General features: G+C 36.7%; 1 protein-coding gene across 1 annotated transcript; it reads right to left on the bottom strand.

The window, feature by feature from the left end:
• Window positions 1-16,205: 16,205 nt before the first annotated feature.
• Window positions 16,206-22,491, bottom strand: LOC124788352 (28S ribosomal protein S18c, mitochondrial). The gene is made up of 4 exons (XM_047255614.1): window positions 22,382-22,491; window positions 22,182-22,294; window positions 21,890-22,100; window positions 16,206-16,458 (listed from the first exon to the last, which is right to left on the bottom strand). Exons 1-4 carry the CDS (start codon window positions 22,398-22,400, stop codon window positions 16,367-16,369), a joined length of 435 nt encoding a protein of 144 aa, XP_047111570.1. The 5' UTR covers window positions 22,401-22,491; the 3' UTR covers window positions 16,206-16,366.
• Window positions 22,492-23,642: the final 1,151 nt, after the last annotated feature.

Genomic DNA, 23,642 nt, shown 5'->3' on the forward strand with positions numbered 1-23,642 from the left:
TTGCCTGTAGGTGTCACCCCCCCCCCCCCCCCTCCCTCCACATACAGGAGGTGTCACTGTATAACGTCCATCTGTATTTCACAAGTGAGAAACATCAACTGACTTGGAGCAAGCTAGAAGTTGTGTTCCTCTCTGTTTAATAACTAATTACATAAATGGTCTTCATTTTTTTCTGTGTTTTTTTTTTTTTTAATTTTTAACCAAAATAAACTAAATGAGTACATTTTTGTTTTTATATACATAGACTGAAGTGGAAAGAGGAAATTTGTACCAAGGCCAGGGATAAAACCCGGGTTTCCTGCTTACTAGGCAGGTACGTTAGCCACTAAGCCACCTTGGGGAACCAGCCCCATTTGCTTTCGATACTGAGGGGCTGTTCCAGAATGTGGAGAGCCTTGGAAATTCTGTGCATATGTAAGGGCGAATTTACAGTAGACTGGGATGGTAGTGAGAATTTGGATCAAGGAGGGAGATGTGCCAGGGTAATCTGTGTAGTTGCATGAACTGCTGTGTCAAGGTGCTTTAATGGCTAACAGACCTGCCTAATAACTAGCAGAAACGGGTTAGATTCCAGCCTTGGTACAAATTTTCACTCGCCACTTCATTCTATATACATAAATCATATCTGTATGAGACCAGTAAAGTCTCTGAGGTTGTGTCATTAGCTTATTGTTGTCTGTAACAGCTTGAATAACTGCATATATAACCTACAAACAGATCCTCGAAGAAAATTGATCAAGACAGTGATACTCAGGTATCATTTAAAATTAAACACATAAGTACATTTTGAGTAGTATAATTAAGTCAGCTAAAGAAGAACCCCCATTACTATTACAGTTTTCAACTACAGATCAGAAACGGATGCAGGTGAAAACATTAGTCATCTATAGAGCTGTGACAATCAGGAATTGTTATAGAGACATACACAAAATCGCATTATGTGACATACTGAGGAAGACAAATGAAACAGCTCCGCCAAGTCCACTGCAACTGTCAGGGGTCTTCTTTTGCCAATTCTACTACAGCAATTTTTCATGTAAACAGTTAGTAAAAAAAACTGTTATAAATCACATTTGATAAAGGCTACAGACAGTTACAATTTACTTTCAAATCTGTTAGTGTGCCTTTGGCATATTTAAACACCTGTTCGAATACATCATTTATTGCAAAAAACTTTGAACTTGTGGTTTTGTTTCTTAAAATTATGTATGTAATAAGCTACAACAGGAATGCTTTTTGTTTTAGAGACTACCACTTCTACAATTTCAAGGATCATACAACAAAAATGTACCCCATGGCTGGGATGGATTGCCACACCAGTATTGATTGGTTTTGTGGTTTTATAGACACACACCCAACCTGCCTCTGAGTGAGCTCCAGACATCAAGTCTGGGGGGAGGGGATAATAATCTTTCACTACTTGATAGGATCCCCATGAAAAACAAGTGATCTTAGGACAACGACGCTTGTGTAAACTTGTAAGGATGCGTGGAAGAGGGATAATGAATAAACCATTGAAGGAAACACATTTTAATTTCCCCATGGGAGGGTAAGTTGGTAACATTTGTTAACTGTGTACCATGTTCCATTCCAGGTTACATACACTGAGCAATATGATGACCATTTACATCCACAACAGCCGGGAACTGCACTAGAGACAACATTCATAATTGTTCACAGCACTTTTTCAGCACAGAACCATGGAATGTTCAGTTGTAACACAGCTCGTGCACTGCTTGAAGACTGCACACTGCTTCCAGTGTTCCCAGCCATGGCAACAGGAAGTTCTTCGGCCTTTCACAGGAGCAATTCCCCAATTGTCAGTAATTCAAACTTCCAATCACGTGTTAGTCAACCCCAGTGTGGAAAGAGGACTTCCCCCTATTCCTCGTGAAGAGCAGCAGCGCTGTTGGTGTTGTTTTGATAAAACAGCATTAAGAGTATAGCCCTGCTCACCTAGTCCACACACACACTGACTGTCCACAACTGTAATGCACACTGATGTTTATGTTTCACCATACATCGCCATACCAGTACTGGCGCCTAATGTCAGGTCTTGACAATAACACTACTAACAACACAAATATTGCAGTGCACAGTGTGAACATCATAAAGTCAAGTACCCATATGGTAAACAGTTTTCTGTTTCCACTGGCTCAAGTAGTAATGCGCAAGTTTATTTATAACCAACCTGTATTTTAAGAGCCACAAGTTTTTTTTTAACCCCCCCCCAAACACACACACACACACACACACACACACACACACACACATTTGGCAAATTTATCTCTGGTGAACAAGATGTTTTAGTCACATGCTGTCACTAACACAGTAGGCGATGCCATCCTATCTGTACTCACATTCCCACGAATCAACATAAATCCACAATTGCAATGAACTTTGATAAAATGTGTTAAATGTTCTAAACACAATGTGGCTTATATATAATCATGGCAGCTATATTTTAGCTGTTTCACTGAACACGGCCAAAGAATGCAGCGTTCTCTTCCTCCCTTCCAGCTAGAGATGAAAACAACCAAATGAAAACAATCGACTCATTCAGTTGTAGCTTTTCATACCGGTTGAATTATTCTTTCATTCTTTTAAGTGAAAATAGTCTATGAGAGCTACTGAATGGAAACAATCAAATCAGTCTGTCATAGTTTTATGTATCGGTGGGATTTTTATTCATTCATTTCTTTCGCATGAAACCAGTCCCGGGGAGCAACCGAAGGAAAACAGTTTACACAGTCCAGTGGCGTTTTGAATACTACTGACTTATTCGTTCTTTCCTTTTGAAATGAGAGCAGTATTTAGTTTCCACATCAGTTGAAGCTTGTGTTCATTCATTAATACAACTGAAAGCACTCTTTGGTGGTTTAGCTGGCCGAATTATCCAGTTATTCTTCAGAGTCAAACCAGTCTGCAGTACTTTCATTAGGTGAAGTAAAGCAGTAAACTGGGGGGTGCACATACCCTCAGGGGTGGGCGAAAAGAAGCAATAAACACATTTGTTTCATTATGTACTAAAAGGCTAATTCTTCTTTTCACAATTTAAAACTGATAAATAAATTGCTGTGAATTAAACTGTTCTATATGCAATTAACATGTAACTAATGAAGCTTCTCTGGGAGTACAATGCTGAGCAAGCATAGTTCTCTTCGATATAAAAGAAGAAAGGAACATTGACACATTTTTGCAACTGTTTACACCATGTTTTACTGCAAATAGATAATATCCATAGATAAAATTAAAATTTGAGATAGCACATGTGTTGCACTCTCTCCACAGCAGCGTCCTGCAGCTGCCAGGTCCAGGGTTGCAGCTACCGGGGCCAGGGTCGCAGCCAGTGTGGTGGCCAGCACAGTTGCTGGCAGTGGTGCGTTTGTGCCACCTCCTCATGCCAGCTGCGAACTTGGCCCTGGCAGCTGTAGGAGAAGGCTACGGTGGCAGTGCCACAAACACGCTGTAATGACCTCATGGAAAAAGGTGAAAAAGTATGTTAGTAAAAATCACTCAAAACCAGAGACTGAGTGAAAACATTCATATAGCGGCTGCAACTGACAGAGACTTGAGTCATTCGGTTCTCTCACATTGAATGAAACCACTCAAACCTGGTCAGTGAGTGAAAACATTCATGTGACAGACACAAGTGACGGGAACTTCTGTCAGTTGGTTGTCTCACATTGAGTGAAACCACTCAAAGCCAATGAATGAGCAAAAACATCCATGTCGCTAACATGTCTGCAGAGACTTGTTTCATTTGACTGAAAAAACATACTGATTGAAAAAACAATCTACTAATCAGTCGATTGTTCAAAACAGTCAGTTGTCCCATCACTACTTCCAACTACAAAGTGCAGCCACTGGGCTGGGCTGATCTCAGCTCATCAGAAATAGTTACCACACTGCTGTGAATTAAAAGTTATTGACACATACAGACTGGCCTATTTCAACCTATTAAGTGGCAAAATAGGAAGCAAAGCCTATCCATTAGTTTTCAAAAGTGTGAATATTGCAAAAGACTCCTAGTGATTGGTATTGTTCCCCAAGCAAAAATGTTTTCACCACTGATTTATATCCAAGTTAATTTGTAACTAATAGAGCACTAAATGTCTCATGTTCCTTTGCAACATATAGATGATTTTTCACATAGACAGTACTGAAACTGGCACGGGTGCCTTCAGTCCTAGTGTCACCTCAAGTCCTTCATTGATGGAATGTCATGAGTCCTCAAAAAGTGAAGCTGTAATTTTGCCAGAAGTTGAGAAACCTTGCCACAAAGCCCTGCCTTATTTGATGAAAGATGGTAGGAAAAGAGCCAGATCAATTTGTTTTGCCTTTACTGTAGAAAAAATAGTATTTGAGACAAGGAGGGAAAAAAAAACTGGTTAAGTGCGAGTAGTACTTACATACTGACAGTTCCATACAAACTCAATTATGTACATAGATAGTTCATTTTGTGCCTGTTATCGATATTGGAAAGATATCGGTCTCTTAATCTTTTTATGTGATATAATTACATATCATCAATTTTCAGATATTTTCCTTTACTTGTACTGTGAAACCTTGCTTTTTGCTGAATTCCATGATTGTAGGTCTACAGGAAGTACCTTGTAGGATTTGATGAGTGAGTTTGGGAGTACCAAATGGGTCAATCCAAATGAAGTGGTCCAATAAAATATTTTACTTTCTTTATATGAAGAGACCACGGGAAAAACCTGATAAGTCCAAAATTTCTGTTTTTTTTTTTTTTTTTTCATAATTTGATAGACCAGCCAGTGTAGTTTTAGCTGGTTTTACAGAGCTGGTCAAAAACCTGATGAGTCAAGAGATATTCTGATATCTTGTAAGCATGTGCAGGCGAAAAACATTATAAGTCCATGCAAAGCAGGGGAATATACTGACAAGTGCAGAGAATGCAACGATAAAATTTTATGACTTAATGATTCCTAGGCTGCGCAGGTCTGTTTTCACTACTGTTATCGTTGTTTTATCATTGTTGCCGCAGTCATTGTTGTGTATAAGTTGTTAGCTTTATGGAGTTTGTGAAGGAAGTTAGATCTAGCATTGTATTCTGTCAGTGTAAAATGAGTAAAGAAGACAGTGACTCATCTACTTGCGAAGAAAACTACAGAATGTCATCAAAGAAGCTGACAAAGAAGAGGAAGAAGTATGGTCGCGTTGGAGATGCCTCCAAACATTTAAGATTGCAGTCACATGAAACAGGAGAACCATGTAAGTGCAAAAACAATTGTTTAGATATTGTCAGTGATGAAAATAAAAGGAATATTATTAACATGAACCACTTTCAAAATCATGATGAAATAAACCTCTGTTCAAGTGGTTTAATCAAAGTGGTCCCTGTACAGCGCAGGTGTCCGGGAAGAGAAGAGCAGGAAGCACAGTTTCGTGATGCATCATATAAATTCAGTGTTTGTATTACCATTAATGGAAGTGTCCAAGAAGTATGTGTGCAAGCAAGCATTCATGTCGTTACATGGAATAAAGAAGGGCAAGGTAGATCATTTACTGAAGAAACTTAGATCTGGAGACCAACCTCTATGAGACGGCCGAGGGAAACACAGATCCCGCCCACAGGCTTTGAAAGATGAAACACGTGCAATAATAAGAAGGCACTTTAAATCATCTAAAGGTCACAACAGCCACTACAGTTTGATGAAGTCAGAAAAAATTTACCTACCAGAGTCTTTGAATATTAAAAAATATGTTCTATATGTACAAGGAGAAGTTTCAGGATCAGAATGTGTCATATGAAACATACCACACTATATTCAGTTCAGATATCAATATAAGTTTTGGATATTCACAATCTGATACTTGTGGCTCCTGCGATGGGTATCTAGCCAAGAAGAAAAATTTGGAGAAGAAACTGACTTTTAACATCATCTGTTGAAAATAAAGTAAGGCTTCATTCCGAACTTCGATCCAATGAAATAGCCCATGAATTGGATCTCAGAAAACAAAAAGGTATTCTATGACAGGAAAACAAAGGCAAAGATGGAATGTCAAAAACAATCCATCAAAGGTTGCAATTACAATGGACTATAGCAAAAACTTTCCTTGTCCAAATATAAAGACAAATGAAGTTTATAATAAATGACAGCTATCTGTATTTATATTCAATGTTCCTGTTTTGGCAACAGGGGACAGCTATTTTTACATGGATCCAGAGAGCATGGGCCAAAAAGGAGCAGATGAAGTTTCATCGTTCCTTCATCATTTTGTGCACAATTTTCTAAATCCAGAAGTCAGACATCTGGAGATCTTCTGTGACTCCTGCGGAGGGCAGAACAAGAATGGCACTGTGTTCAGATTCCTTCACCATTTGGTTCATACAGAAAAATGGTTGGACTATGTAAAGATGACATTCCCCATAATAGGTCATTCATACCTTGAATGTGATAAAAATATTGGTATGATAGACCAAACTCAGGAATGTCAAATTCCAAAGGACTGGTATCAGGTTTTTCAAAATTCACGCACTCACCCTTCGCGTTTTGTCATCATTGATGTTGAGGAGCAACCAGGGATAATCAAATACTGGACAGAGCATCTGGATAATACAATACACAAGAAGAAACTCCCTTTCCAGTCCAGGCCAATAAGAGAATTGGAAGTCACATGGCACCATGTAGCACTGGTTCGGTATAGAGTAATCTACAATGGAGCATACAAGCAAGCTTTGTTACTTCTTCGTGGAAAGAAAGGGCAAGGTTCCAGCCTGAAAGAAGGTGAGTTCAGCCTACCCTCTGCTAAATATGAAGATATAGTAATTCCTTTACAGCAATATAATTTGAAAGTTTTTTATTTATTGTAATAAGTATTTTTAATATTAGGCACATAACTATTTAAATTAAGGGATTATGATTTTTTGGAGGTGATCTTAAAATATCTGCTGAGAAATAGAGATTTACAAGACTTGAAAAGATTTTGCCATAGTGACATGCAAGTGTATTTTAGTCGTCTTTTGCATCAGTCCACCATCGAAAAAGCACAGGACCTTTTATAGAAGATTATTAAATGATTATATGAGATAATTTGTTGTAACATGAATCTGAAATCTTGTAGTTGCCTGCAATATGTTATGGACTTGTCATATTTTTCCTCTGTTCGGCCTGCCTTCGTAATAAAAATGCATCATATTATTGTAAATCCTATTCAGATGTGTGTAATTTCAGCAGTACTCTTTCTCTGAAAGAAATATTGAGGTCTAAAACAAAAATGAAGAATATAACTTGAAAAGTTAAAATTTTATGAGTCTTGAAACTTTAAATTTCACCTCCTGAAAAAAAGAAAAATTGTGACTTATCAGGTTTTTCCACTGGACTCTTCATATGTTATTACCCTATAATTGAGAAGTTCAGAACAGTTTTTTAAAAAATTTTACCTTTCACCTTTACTGAATGGCCATTTTCGTTTGTAAGCGTGCGACGATGTTTCAGTTTACAGACATTAGCAAAAATATGAAAATCTCTGCACTGGGTTAAGTTACAACATTGCAATTGACATGATTGTTTCTAGAAAAGTGTCCTCTACAACATTGTCTATTACACAAAATACCCTAAATTCAAAACTAACCAGTCAAAATGGCCTCCAAATTTGGTATCGAACTTATCACAATCCACTTTTTAGGCCCAAAAATAACAAACCAGGAGTGATTTCTGAGTGTCTTTTTTTCCTATAGTTACGTATCATACACTACTAGCCTCATATAGAGCAAGAACACTTACAAATGTTTCCTTAATTTTTTATGAATTTTTGAATTGAAAATTTTCGTATTTTGTTATATATGGGGTTAGTTATTTCAGGTGGGACTTAATATAAAAATTTGATTTTTGCAAAGTTTGTACACGTATATGATAGCAACATACTGTAAAAACTTCAACATTGATACCTGAACAAAGATATGAATTTTTGAAAATGAGGAGCTAATTCACATTATTCTAAAACTGATCTTACGGCTGTTGCCTATTCATGTGTGATATTGGCGGGATAAAATCAATTATTATTGAAGTAAGGTACTGAATTATATACAAAAACTGGAAACATCATTGAAATTAACATTTATATTATTTTGACATACTTAAAATAAATATTTTCAGTAAACATCCTTCAAGATGTGACTGTTCCTAAACCTGGAGGTGAATCTTAGGAACACTTATTTCTTCAGACAGCTTCTGTGATATATAATAAAACCTTGTTGCTGTGTTAAGTTCAAGCACAGAAAATTTCCTTAAAACATTTTTCATTGGTATCCAAACTTTTGTCACTAGTAGATTTCTTGAATGATCATCTTGGTCCAGGGTGGTAAAATCCACAAAAACATCATTTTTCAAACTTATTCTTTCAACCTCTGCAAGCCACCACTGTCCATTGTACACACATCCTATTATATCATTCAGCGTTAAAGACAAAGCTGTAATTTTACTGACACAATGATCGTCATAAATTTCGATTTCTGATGTTACATAGCATTGAACTAAGTTTTCTGCAATGCCAAGGAATTTGTGGAAATGCCTTGTTCCTTTTATTGCTATACAGTTTTCAAATCTGGTTTGAAGTGTTGTTTTCATATGCAGAACTCCTTTTTTCTTGATCAGAAAATAGGTAATGCCTTTAATATTATCGTTGCAAAAGACATACATGTCCTGTACTGTGAGAATTTGGTCTGTGGTTGGTCTTTGTAGGCTGGCTTTACTTACTTCACATTGTACCTCCTACTCCATCACATGCATTTTTACCATGGCAAGATGCAAGAAAGTGCCATTCAGCTTTCAACCCAAAGTCTACTTTGTGGTTGCATAGGTTTGAAAAATTCTTTTTGTTCTTATGCTGACTAACACTTCCATCTGAAAAGTATATCAGCCTCTCAATGCTGGGAAAATTTTCTTGTATGTAATTTATTACAAAGTGTTGTGCTCCAAGTAGTCGCTTATAATGCAAATTGAAGAACTACAAACTTCTTTCTAATTTTTAAAGTAGAGAATAAATGGATGCACTGTTGCCTGGTCATTGACCCAGCGGTACCCTTGTATTGCATTCTGAATCACAAATGTAAAATTTTCTGAAAAATCAGCTAGCACTACGCACTCAGATTCATGAAGTTGTGCTTTTTTGTCCTTCAAAAACTTACCTTGGATTTTAGAAGCATAGTGGTGACTTGTGAGTGTTTGTAAGTTATCAGTTAAAGATTCCAAGTACTCCTCCTGAGATTTAACCACTACTATCATTTCTGCCCTGTCAGTTGTGACCCACTGTTTGAAGGTAATACTGTCTGGCATTTCCTCAACATATTTGTAAAACAGTTCAATAACGGTTTCCTTACCAGGGCATTTACTACACAAGCTCAGCTTGCAGTAATAACTGTTAGTGTCACAGACCATTAAATCTAGTAACTCTTTGTAGTTAAGATCACCAAGTTTTACACCCATAATCATCAGTTTGATATTTTTATGATATAAACACACACACTTAGTGTATCCCTGAGGATCCAGCCAAAATACACCCCTTAGGGCGGAGGTCACAAAATTTTGACCTTCCAATTTTGCATTCAGGATGAGACTTTTTGAAAGCTACATAAAGTTCATTTAAATTTGACAGTAGTCGTTTCTGCTTTGTTACTTTAACTCCATTTATAACAACTCTTCTGCTATCTTTGCAACCTGGGCACATTGTACTGTTTTCATCATGTTCAGAAAAGTGCTGGATCTTTTTGTTTCTTCACTTATACCCACTCCTTTCTTCTTTCTTAAAACTGGAAGAATGCCTTGCTCTTTAACTAATTTTTGGGTTAGTTTAACCAAACGACGAGAAACGTTGAATTCATGAACTATCTCTCTCTTGACCATGAGTCAGGGAGCAAACTTAAAATTTTAACTTTTTCCTCTTTAGATGTCACTGAGCATTTAATTTCTCTATTAAGCTCAAATATTCAGTGTCAGATGATGATGCTGGTAGTAGGCTTCCTTCTTTAGAAATAGTGTTGGTATCTGTATTATTAAAGCATGATTCCAAGTCTTTTCTTAAATTTGTCATACCTTTTTTTTTTCTTCAATAGCTGCTTTTCTTTTTCTGATACTTAATTTTATTATTTTTGAAGCAGGAGATACTTACAACAAGCAAAATCCAATATGCTAACAGCTTCCTCATTAGGAATATAAATGTCATTAACAAGGTTACATGATTCTGGTTCTGGAGTCACAACAAATATTTTTGAGAACAATTTGGGCACAGGGAATTTCCAGGAATCATATTACATTTCACTTGGGAAGCTGTTTCACTCTCACATAACAAGGACAAATGTTCACGTTTCATTTCCCTCAAACCTTTAGTAATAGGCTTTTTATGAACTTTAAGTGGATCACAGCACTTTCTTCCAAAAATGTGGTTGTACTTCAGAATATATTTCTTCTTGTGATACTCACACATTGATGTTACAGAAGAACTTACTCGAAATTTAAACAAAGTTTGTGTAACTTCATCAAAGTCATTGGAATTTTTCAAGATTTTTTTAACTGAACCGTAAACTGTTTTGTGACGCACTTAACTGGCTATCTGTCCAATAGAGCATTGTTCATCCATGTTATTGCATTCCAGTTAATCTCTCAAAATTAATTACAAATTACACACAGAACAAAGCACATAACAGATTCTACACTCTTGAAGCATGTACATCCACTCTAACAGAGGTTCCAGAACAGACTGACTACAACAATGCCCCATCCAGCAATAATGTACTTCTTTATTGGCAATAAACCTAAGCGTAAATGGGCATTTTTATTACCATAGAACAAAAGTGAAAGCTCCTATTGTTTAATATTGCATTATTAAAAATAAATAAACTAAATGAATATTGGGTGATAGTGTTAACTAAGTATATGTCACAATTAAATTTTATTACAATGAAACAAGAAACTATTTCAAAACGCAACAGTCATAAGATCAGTTGTAGAGTAATGTGAATTATTTCCTCATTTTTCAAAAATTCATATCTGACTGATTCCATAGTCACGGGTGTGACACTTGAACTCTATAATAATTTTAAAATGTCCCATATTAAAGATTCTTCTTTCAATATATATCATTTAAAAGGAAATTGATTACATTACTAAGCCTTTTTCTTCTGATAATTGATGGAAACCAGTATTATTAACCAAAAATCATGTGTCACAGGTGTGACAAAAGTCAGAAGTGCAATGTAACACAATGACCATTACAGGGAAAAATCTGAATTGAATGATTATATGTAAACAAATTAATAACTGTATAATACCAAAAACTTATTGCATTTGCCATGAAAATATCAGAAAGAAACTTACATTATTTTCAAAATAATAACATAATTTCTGTTGAAACTTCCTGGCAGATTAAAACTGTGTGCCCGACCGAGACTCGAACTCGGGACCTTTGCCTTTCGCGGGCAAGTGCTCTACCAACTGAGCTACCGAAGCATGACTCACGCCCGGTACTCACAGCTTTACTTCTGCCAGTACCTCGTCTCCTACCTTCCAAACTTTACAGAAGCTCTCCTGCGAACCTTGCAGAACTACCACTCCTGAAAGAAAGGATATTGCGGAGACATGGCTTAGCCACAGCCTGGGGGATGTTTCCAGAATGAGATTTTCACTCTGCAGCGGAGTGTGCGCTGATGGTAGCTCAGTTGGTAGAGCACTTGCCCGCGAAAGGCAAAGGTCCCGAGTTCGAGTCTCGGTCGGGCACACAGTTTTAATCTGCCAGGAAGTTTCATATCAGCGGATACTCTGCTGCAGAGCGAAAATCTCATTCTGGATAATTTCTGTTGTCACGGGTGTGACATGTACAAATTTCTCTCAATATTTCAGAGAATTAACGGGTGATAATGGATTCATTACATTTTTTGCAGTACAAAAAAATCACATTGCTTAATGAAAGTTGTGTTAGTGTTAAATTAATAACGAAAAAAAAAAAAAAACAAAAAAAACACAGTTCCTTAATAGAGACCAACAGACAGCTCATCTTCAATTGAAACACACTCTTAGCTCAACATAATACACAATATGGAGAAACAAGACTTGTCATGTTCAAATAAATAAAGGAATGAATACTCAACCAGCTAACTAAAGAAATATACATAGAAATACATACTTAAATAGTCACGAAAGTAATAAAAAAACTATTTCCTTTCATTTGAATCATCAGAGAATTCAGAATTTTAACAACATTCTTTAGTAAAGAAACAACTGAAATGTCATTTTCATTAGCAAGAAAGTGTTTGTTCTCTTTCTCAAATGTTTTTAAAAAACATAACCTTGATTTCATGGGCGACACACACTGAGTGGCAAACAGCAACAAAATTCTGTCCATTTCCCCTCTCACTCTGTAGCTTGGTGATCAAAAATGTTCCAGCTTTAATTTCCTTAGTTGGATTTATGGTTTCCTGTACTTCATTTTCTGATGTTGCTTGGTTATCTTGAACATTAGACTATTCAGAATCTAAATAAACATCAGAAAATTTCAGCTGTTTCTTGGATTTAGGGATCTCCCGAAAGATTTCATGTCTTGTCATTTCACTGCCAGATGTTTCCACAGCTAAAATATGGTGACTGTCATAGCTTCTAAAATAATGGCTAGAATGCACTTTAGGAATAGAAATGACATCTTCTCAAAGCCTTTACTGCCATTCCTTTGTCTTGTCTACATCACTGCTTGAAACGAAGAGAACATGAATTCCATTCAATTTACCACTTGCATAATCTGAAAATTCCTTTGCATTATTCACCACCACTGTCCGGCTTCTGATTCCTCTCCAAACACTTCTCTTCACTGTTCCCCCTATCCCATCAACAGCCCCTTTGCTGTGTGAAGCGGCAAAGAAGTTCCACTCAATTTCAACTCCCAAACAGGACTTAGTGCAGCAGAGGTAGGACAATGTAAATTCATTTTTAAATTGTGCAGTGCAGTTGTCCAAAAACATATGAACTTATTGTAAATTTCAATTCTGCCATTTTAGATGTTATTTAATTTTTTCAAGAAAGCACCAAATCGCAAATTTGTCATGTGAAAGATAATCACTTGCAATTGCATAAGAAGAAACAGTCTTTACACTATCCCATACACAGAACGTAAATAATGTTTATGGCTCCAATGCACAGCCTGAATTTCATCTTGTGGCATTAAAGAAAAGTTCTCAGCAAAGTCAACTTGCATGACAACAACATTCTTTGTAAGCTCTTTCTTACAAGATTAAAAATATTTGGCTTATTTTTCTCTTATCCAGAAATGCCTTTTAAATGTTGACATCTGGTCCTCTTAACTCTTCAGTGGCTGCTTTCAGTGTTGATGTATTTTCCACCAACTTTGGCACTCATCATTGTCCTTCCACTGCTTCCAGGACAGAATTTTATCTTTATTTTCATCAGTCAACCACATGACAGGTCATGTTTGCACTTTCTGCATTTTCGTGTCATACAGTCCTCATTTTCTGCATCACAAGTAAGTTTCTGAAGCAACTCTTTAGTAGAAATAGGAAAATCTGGAACCACATGTGAAATGTTTTCAGTTAGAAATTTAAAATTTGCATGGTATTTGCATACACACACATTATGAGGTGTTTCTGAAACTGGTAGTACATGGCTTGGCCTCAGTTCATAAAATGTTGACTTTCCTAATGGAGTATCAGGGTTTGAATTCTTAAATTCTTAATAGGCCTCACCAACAGTCATAATCATATACCACTTTTGAACATGTTCTCATTTTGCACTTCTGCAGTCTTTAACAGATTTTACATCATGAATACCAGGAGTAGCTCAACTAACATCTTAACAAAAATATTCAACTACTTTATTTCTTGTTTCAGTTGGCAAACTTCTTGAACCTTTTGGGGATATCTTAATATTTCTTTTAATGTCAGCAAGATCCAGGTCCTTAACCAGCTTCCTAGCAACAGCAGTCTGTTTCCTTGGACTGTTTGGAAGTGATTTTTTTGCCTTACATACAGCTTTGCCTAATGTCTGGGAACATTTGTAAACTCCTATTCACTGGTATGGTTTGTTTCTGCCATATTTCTACGTTTCCTTTCTCTACACAACCTTTGTATAGTTTTATTATTCTCTTTCTTTTTTTAGTAGACTGGGTTGGTTCATCAGTAGTTGCTCTCTGTTCTTCATTCTTCTCATTTTGTCTTTTTCTCCCTCCTTTTTTAAGTGTTCATGTTACAGTGGATCTTCCTTCATTTTGTCCTGCAGCTTTCTCATTCTTTCTGTTGGATAAGTCATTATCTAGGAATGCAAGATACATTATTTATATTTATTTTTAATGTCAGTAGACCTGTGTTTATTTGAAATCTCAACAGTATAAGAGTTCACAGAAACAGCTTGTTTTAAATTTTATATATTGGTATTTCATTATACTGGCATATCTTTAAAAATGTGTGCATATTGTCACACCCATGACAAATATTACTGTTACACCTGTGGCAACATTCCTGGATAAAATACAGTTATTTCCAAAACTTAATAGGTTTAGGAGTTAATATTTGTTCAAACAAAAAGCAAACTTTCTCTTATTTTTTGTCACAGGTGTGACAGTAATCCCTGTCACTTTCAAAAAGAGAAAAAAAAAAATCAAAAGCAAGCTTACCAGAAAAAAAATATTCAGTGCAGGATATAAAGGAAACCTATTGTTAAACAGTAAGGTGCTTATTGTTGCATCATCGTTTCACGGACAGCATATCGGTTCAGCCAATATAATGAATCTTTTTGGTGTTTAAGGAGTATAGTCAACTACAATCTTTGGGATGACAATTCATAATGAATATCCTGAATACAATAAAAATGACTTTCAAATCATTAAATTTGATATTTTGTTAGTGTATTACCATGCCTAAATCATTACTGTGCTGACTTTCAAAAAAATGACCACTTGGCTCATTTCATGCCGAATGAGCCATCTTTGTTCACTGTCAGATATCAATGTTGAAATTTTTACAGTGTGTTGCTATCATATAGGTGTACAAACTGTGCAAAAATCATATTTTTATATTCAGTCCCAACTGAGATAACTAACCCAAAAAATTTCCAAAATTCATAAAAAATTAAGGAAATGTTTGTAAGTGTTCTTGGTCTACATGAGGCTAGTGCTGTATGATATCTAACTATAGGAAAAAATAGGCTCTCATAAATCACTCCTTGTTTGTTATTTTTGGGCCTAAAAATGTGGATTTTTGAAAATTTGGATACCAAACTTTGGAGGTCATTTTTACTGGTTATTTTTGAATTTTGGGTATTTTGTTTAATAGACAATGTTGTAGAGGACACTTTTCTAAAAACAATCATGCCAACTACAATGTTGTAACTTAACCCAGTGCAGAGATATTCAAATTTTCGCTAATGTCTCCAGACTGAAAAATCATCGCGTGCCTACAAATAAAAATGGCCACCATCCAGTAAAGGTACAAGAAATTATTTAAAAAAAACTGTTTTGAACTTCTCAAATATAGGGCAATCACATATACAAAATTAAAATATTTAAAAATGGTCAAGCAACCATCACTGGACGACTTCATATGGATTGACCCAAATATGTGATATAAATGGCCCTATCTTATGACTGCATTGACTTAGAAGTGTATATTTACTGTACCATCAAGGGACTATTGTCCTTACTATATAACAAATTTCAACTTGATACATCCACCTGTTCTTGTGAAAAGGGGTTTTTAACAGTTGGATGGACAAAAAGGCTGACAGACAAAAATGTGATCCTACAAGGGTTCCGTTTTACCAACTGATGTACGGAACCGTAAAACTGGCTACTCTGGCCTACATGAAAATAAAAAGAAAGGTAACAGACTTCTCCCACACAAATCCAAAACTGAAGATTTGGTTGGAATCATCAGACAGTTCTTCTTCAACACACAACATTTTGAGAGTTGTTTGTTCATACAGCGACAAAATTAAACACATGAATAGACTATCCCCGGGCATCCCTACTGAAACAAACAGTGTACAGGACAATTACCGGTTTCTAATACCTTTAAAAAATTTTCTCCACAGGTAACTAGTGCTATAATTTGTATACATATTTTATACAAATGAGCATTAAAAACTACCATTAGCTACACTTAGCAATTTTCACTTCAAAAATTATCTGCATCACACCCATCTGAAAAATACTGGAAAAAGCCACTGTAAGAAAAAGGAATGTTACAGCTTGTAAACTTTTATTATCAATATATTCTATAATACAACAACAAGATCAAATATAATAGTCAGTCTTTGAATTATTAATTGTTCCCCAAAGTTTCTTGAGTATACAACCCATATACAATTAGACTGATAAAGAAAACAGAGTGTCAAATAACTATCTAGAATCTGTGGGGACGCACAGGCTGTTCTGGATTGAACAATTTTGGGTCCTTAAGGAATTCCACTTCTTTCAAGTAGTACGCCATCATACCTGTAAAATATATACCATTAAAAATTATTACACATAATTAAAAACACAAGCTACATTGTTAATGCGCTCTTACAGGTCCAGCATTTTTTATTCCAATCTGCTGAACTGAACTTATTAACTTTATGTAAATCACCTTGTTCTTTGAGTCTCATAGTCTACATCTCTGATTTCATTCAGACACTATTCTGTTGTCACTCCCAATTGCCGTTTCATAAAGATAGCTTCATTCTTGATTCCAGTTTTTTTTTTTTTTTTTTTTGTCGTTTACAACTTTTTTCTGCACATACTTGCCTAATGTATGTTGTATAGCACCCTTGTTTATATGCCATTGATTCTTCATTTTTAAAAACAAAGATGAAATCTACTTCATTAATGTAGCAAATAGTATAGAACTACCGCATGATTGGTACTCACTGTCATGTTCTAATTAAGTGGGTTCAAAGAACCTTTAAAATAGGCTGTTCCAACATCACCTGCTAAGGATGTTCACAGGCAAGGGCTGGTAGTGTGGGCTACCCACCATCCAGCCACCCTACAGGCATCCGGCATGAGTGACACTTCAGCCACTCCTGGCTACTTGCGCGTGCAGTTGACTACAATCTTGTATACTACAGCCGTTTGCCCACCCCTTCCCACTGCCCAACTGCTCTCGGGCAGGCTGTGAGCTGGAACAGCCTGCTCTACACCATAACTCCATAGGCGTAGCTTGTTGATATTCTTGAATATGAGGACTTTCATGTCCCTGGCTATGATTGTGAACATGCCATCATGATTTGCACATGTAAATACTCGCGACATCACAATGCAGAATACAAACTGCATTACTAAACTACACTAATTCTTCTACATCCCACAAACTAAAGTTGTAAGGCAGACCATCCCATGACTTTGTGAAAGAAATTTGCAGATGTCTGGGGTGAATGGAAGCGTCCGATTCCACCCGTCTGCTTTGACCCGTGACGTAAGGCTGTTGTGGTGTGTGACGTCACGACGGCGCGGAATTTAGTTTGTGAGTGTGGCGTGTTTGTAGGCGTCGTTTTGATGTGATCGGTGGTGCTCTCTGGTGGTGTGCTGGGTGATGTTTTTGGTTTAGTTTGCGAGTGTGGCATCGTGTGTGAATTTTGGTAAATTGCTGTTTTATATGTCTTAGTATTGGAGGGCAGCATGGAGGGTAAAAATCGTAGAGGGAGACCAAGAGATGAATACACTAAGCAGATTCAGAAGGATGTAGGTTGCAGTAGGTACTGGGAGATGAAAAAGCTTGCACAGGATAGAGTAGCATGGAGAGCTGCATCAAACCAGTCTCAGGACTGAAGACCACAACAACAACATGTCTTTGGTAGGTATGGATATGACTGACAGGGTCAACAGTTTTCAGTTGTCTGCTATGATGGGGGACAGAAGTTGTCTCTAATAAAATTTCTTCAACTATTCCGATTTTTGGATGAAGTCTTGAAGTGTTCAGTATGCTGTGAAGAAATGAGGCTTACTTAATGTTCCAGCATCTCAGACCAGGGACGGCTGTATGTGGAGATGTTTTAAGGATAACAGGTCAAGGGAAGTGTTCGATCCCAATGTGTGGCTGTGAATGTTGGTTTTGGTATAGGGAGATGTTTTTGAGCTATATAGGTCAAGGGAAGTGTTAGGTCTAATTTATGGGATCGTGAGCTGCTGTTGAGCTATATAGGTCAACAGAAGTGTCCGATTCCAGATGATATTGTGTTTAGTGGTATTTGGGGAGTTTTGTGATGTCTGTTTTTTTCGTCGTTTGCGTGGTTTTGTATGGGGGTGGATGTCTAAATTTGTTTATAGTTAGTTTGTCACCACCCAAAAACCCTTTCCTGCACTTGTCCCGTTAGTGTCATTAGGCTTTTTGTGGAACGTGTGTGTTTGCTTTTCAATGTATTTTCGTCCTCATAATGTGTACGTAACGACTTTATATGCGGCATATTGGAATCGTGGTTTATGGTCGTTTCCGCCATATTTGTGATGTCATGGGTCAAAGCAGACGGGCCGGATCGGACGCTTCCGTATTTCCGATGTCTGGGCAGGCATCAGAGGTCACCATGATATTGTCAGTGTCAAATAAATATCTCTAAAATAGTTAAAAATGAAACAATTTTTCTAGTTTTTCTCTTATGAGTGGTATGTTTTATTAACATAAGCTGACTGAGGGTACACTTGCACAAAACAATAACCCAAGGGAAATTTTTGGTAATTGTGTTGGTGTTGCTCACAGACTTATGCTGTATGCACCATCAACCAAAAAGAAGAATTTCCAGTTTTTTCCATATAAGATATGAGGTCATGTATACATAAAAAGAACAGAATTGGCGTTATTAACACTGCATGTGTCACAGCAGTAGTAATTTATCACAGTCTCAAAATTAATCATTGTACAGTCATACGAAGCTGCGTAATATCAACTTTCTGTTGGTCTATTATGAGGTAATTCAGCTAATAAAAGTATCTTCAGGAAGTTTGGAAGTGCAAACGAATTCTGTTATTTAAATAACCAAATACTACAACTAACAGATAATTAAAGCTAATAGTATGTGGTTGATTAGTTGCTGAACGACATGTTCAGTGGAAATGTCTGACTGCTCCAGTGCCATTTTGTGGAATTTGGCAGTTTATAAAAAATAAAACAAAACTGGCTCTGACATTTCCCACATCTCCATTGATCTAGCATCTACATAGTTTTTAACTTTCTCACTAATTTTTTTATATTTCTAATATAACATCCAAGCATTTTTATATTTATGGTTGTTCTCAAATAAAAGTATAGTGTACTACTTGTAAGAAGAATTGCATATCTCTGTTGTCTTAGTGACTCAAAATTTACTCTTTCCAGACCATTATGGTTTAATTTTTTTTTTTTTTTTTTTTTTCGCTTTGGAGCCTCATCTTATAGGCTTTTGTGTGTGTGTGTGTGTGTGTGTGTGTGTGTGTGTGTGTGTGTGTGTGTGTGTGTGTGTGTGTGTGTGTGTGTGTTATACTCGATTCGATAATGGAAATCCTGAGTGGAAAACAACTAAGACAACCTCTAAAAGGTCTTGCACTGGATCTTCCATTGGCACGTGACCCATGTGGTGAGGAGTTCTGAGCATGTGTTATAACAATGAACCAGGCTGTAGATAGAGAGGGAAAGCAATACCACTTTGTGAGATGGGTTATGGGTAGAATGTTTCTTAGTTTTGGGCATCAGTCATGACATATACTGGCTTTCCTGAAACTTAGACACAGCCTTTTATGAAAATCTGGGTATAACTACCAACCGTCCACCCTAATGAATGGCTATCATCAAATTGTTCACACATTGGCAGGATGCGCTACTGAGCACAACATTAATTTCTGCTCCATGTGTTTCATCTGCATACCCACCCCCTCTTCAAATATAGCTTCGCTGAATTACTTAGATGAAAACTGCCCTTAGAATACACCTATAAATCCTGCAATCCTCCCACTCAAACTAAACTCTAACACCCTCTCTGCAGTCTCCCTCTTCCTTTGTTCTATCTTTCCGAACCAATTCTTCTGCTTCACTGTATGCCTGCACCTGGGTGAAGCCACCACATTCTGACCCCTTTCCTTTGCTGCCTCTTTCTCTGAGCCCTCAGCGAAGTTTTGCCCGACAGTTCCTCCCCCTTTAACTCCTCTTCCTGACGTTTGGCTGACATAATGCAGCATTACGAAAATTAAATCAGTATCTGTTACAATATGGTTACTTATGCTTTTCTTGTTAACACTTCAATGAGTTTTCCTTTTGCATGGGTAACTGAATACAACAGCTGATCTTATTGAAGACTGGGTCAATGCTAATTTCTTTTAATGCTTCCTCACATCTAAAAAGGTTATCTGCGAAGAATGTAATATTCTGCTCAGCTGTGGAGAGGTTCACAACCATTACCAGGTTATATAAGTGTCAAATAACATCTCTGTGCCACATATCTGTTCTGTTGTTTTTGAAGAAGTCTCACTGAAAAATCAAATTATGTATTATTATCCGACATCTAATGTACAAGTGACAGCACTATCTAGAAATGTCTAAAAACAATTATGATCATTTTAGGGAGTACTAGTTCACATACAGATACTCTTAAGAAATCTAACTATTACCGAGTTTGAGCTTACCCTTAGTTTTCACATATTGTTACCAAATGTTAATCATTCATCAGTCACAACTCGACTGAGGGTGTCAACCTTGCACTTTGTGAACCCATCAATAAGAAAACAATACGAATATACTGATAAAATATACAAGATTATTGCATAGTTTAGTACATGGGCAAAAGGTGTTTTATGGTTCTCATTAAAAGTGATAGTTACTTAAACCAACTGCGTTAGTCTTAACATCACCATATGGGTTAACATATATACTTCAATCATTCCCATTATGTGACATCAGTGAAAATAAAAGAATCACTGATACAGACATAGCCATATCCAGTATCTCGAAATTTTGTCTCGACTTTTCTGGGCACATGCACTGTACGTCAGGATATGACAAACATTTTCAGTGCCAATGCTGGAAAATTGTCCTATATGTTGGGTAACTAACAACTTAGAGTGTATGTTTCTCTTTTGATTAGTACTGTAATTGTGTATTTCTTGTCTCTTACTAAAGGTTCCCCAGTTTTGTTTAAAATAAGCAGCTCAGCTGACGACTGTCATTAGTTCTAACTATAAATGAAGATATGTGCAATTTCTTCACGATTAGGGGGATACAATTCCAACCACAATCCATAACTTATGTGGCTGTGGAAGAGTGCACAGTATACTGTTGGGTAAATGTTACATACTGGACCAGCTTTGAATTTTTCGATATGGCACAGACAAACATTAGGCTGCTCTAACAGTCAATTTGTTACGACAACGTTTACCTGGTTTGTACATTCGTTGTCTTCCCAAACTTTCAACCAAATTTACAACTTTCACCTAATCTAGATCTCCAGCTCTGTTACAGATTAGTCTGTCACCACAATCAAGATTTCAGGGGATGGGAGAGTGGCAGGGCATGATGACCGTGTTATACCATACTATTTGTGAAAAAAAGAGGTTTCACATCTACAATGCTTTAATTAATGCTGTGCTTCCGATTATTCAGCGGAGTTTCTGTTTACATTTTATGCACAATGATGTGTATAAAACTGAAACAACAACTCGTCTGAACATCTGGAAGCATGCCATTAATCACACCACGAAAACCTGAGCGATTGCAATCCTTTCTATTGAACATGTGAACTCCAGTGCTGCTATGGTCTCAGGTCGACTGCATGGGTACGAATTTTTCTTTATTTAATTAGCAGGACAAAGTAATTATTTACTGATCTGGATTACTAATATTGGTCCTTATGCGATGATAAATTCGTTGTCAATCATTAATTACACAGAAAAATACACAAATATCACACTTCAATTGGATGCTTACCTGCATCTCGGGCTTTCTTTATTTCTGCTTCTACCTTCGCTTGTTGGTTTGAGCAGAGTCGCGTGATGTGTCTGCCATAAACGCGTCCTGTGTATGGTGATATAAACTGGGACAACAATTTCACGTTCTTGTAATTAGGTGTAATGTTATATTTGCACAAAACGCACAGCGTTTTGTCACGTTTATAAGGGTTCTCCATATTCGAATCCGGCTGAAAATAAAAACTACTACTACAATTTGAAATTCCATACATACTGCTGTTTGTTAACGTCACTACTTCCCTTAAACGTACCATGTCCTTTTGTCTTGCAGCTACCAGGTCATCAGGTGCATCGTAGGTACTTTCGAAGTAGCATCTTGATGGTACTGTTTGTATTTTATACATATCTAACAACCGTTTCCACCCTGCAACAGGGCAACATTTTCTTAAATATTAAGACATTAATAAAAATTACTCAGGACCATGTCACCAGTACTTCACGGGAGTATTACCACGCCATGGTGAACACATCTCGCACAGTTCACGTTCACCCGACCACCGGCAAGCTGCTACTGTAGTGTACTGTAAACTGTTACTGTAGCACTGTTTTGTTTTCCGCTCTCTCGTTTATATCGATTTCATGCTACGACTGAAAACATCGATACTAGAACGGCTCCTACCATAGCTACTCTACGCAACTTCCAAGCTAGAGGGGTGTCTCGTGATAGTAAGCATTAGATTAGATGTACTTTCATTCCAATTGATCCGTAGTGAGGAGGTCCTCCAGGATGTGGAACATGTCAGAAAAACAACAATACAAGACAAATATTTACAACTAAAACAAATAAGCTAATGTACCATACCAAAATCCCAAGTGGAATGATCGTCATTTTTTAATGGACACTATATGAAAGAATCATTTTACAAATACTAATGCACTGAATTTAAAATAAAAAAGTTTTTGATTTATTTATAAGGTAATAAACATGTAATACAACTACTATAATACTTATTTACAATAAACACATTACTGCACTGAAATGGTGCAGAAGTTAGAGTGTAGTTACACACACGTTTACAATGAACACATTACTGGACTGAAATTGTGTAGAGTGATATTGTACTTCTTGCCAGCAGCCATAAAAAGCTTAACAACCAAATTCATCAATGGAGTAGAAGGAGTTGGCCACCAATAAATCCTTTAGGCTTCTCTTAAAGTGAATTTCATTGGTTGTTAAGCTTTTTATGGCTGCTGGCAAGTTATTGAAAATGTGTGATCCTGAATAACGAACACCTTTTTGTACAAGATTAAGTGACTTTAAATCCTTGTGAAGATTATTCTTATTTCTAGTATTGATTCCATGAATTGAGCTGTTGGTTTGAAATAGTGATATATTGTTGTTGGTTGTTATGACGTTTAGGACTAGTGTACATGAGTGATTTTCGTCACCATGACACTGTCAAGTCACATCATAAAAGTGGAGCTCGCTCAGTAAACGAGGGTGTAGAATAATAACCGCTGTCAGTCACAATAGAAGGTTATTTTATGTAACAGACGACCGGTTTCGAGTTTGTGCCCGTCTTCAGGTGGCCACTAAACTGTTTTTGAAATCCATATGGATTTTGAAGAGATGGTCATTACTGGCGAATTTATGACATGTAAAAGAAAACCGTAAAAATGAGTAGGGGTACACCCTCTTTGGAGCGACAGGCTTATGAGAGTTCAATTTTACGCAATGTTTCATAAATTTCGACATCATCAAATGAATTTTT

Source organism: Schistocerca piceifrons, chromosome 3 (assembly GCF_021461385.2).
Source record: "Schistocerca piceifrons isolate TAMUIC-IGC-003096 chromosome 3, iqSchPice1.1, whole genome shotgun sequence".
Taxonomy (NCBI): domain Eukaryota; kingdom Metazoa; phylum Arthropoda; class Insecta; order Orthoptera; family Acrididae; genus Schistocerca; species Schistocerca piceifrons.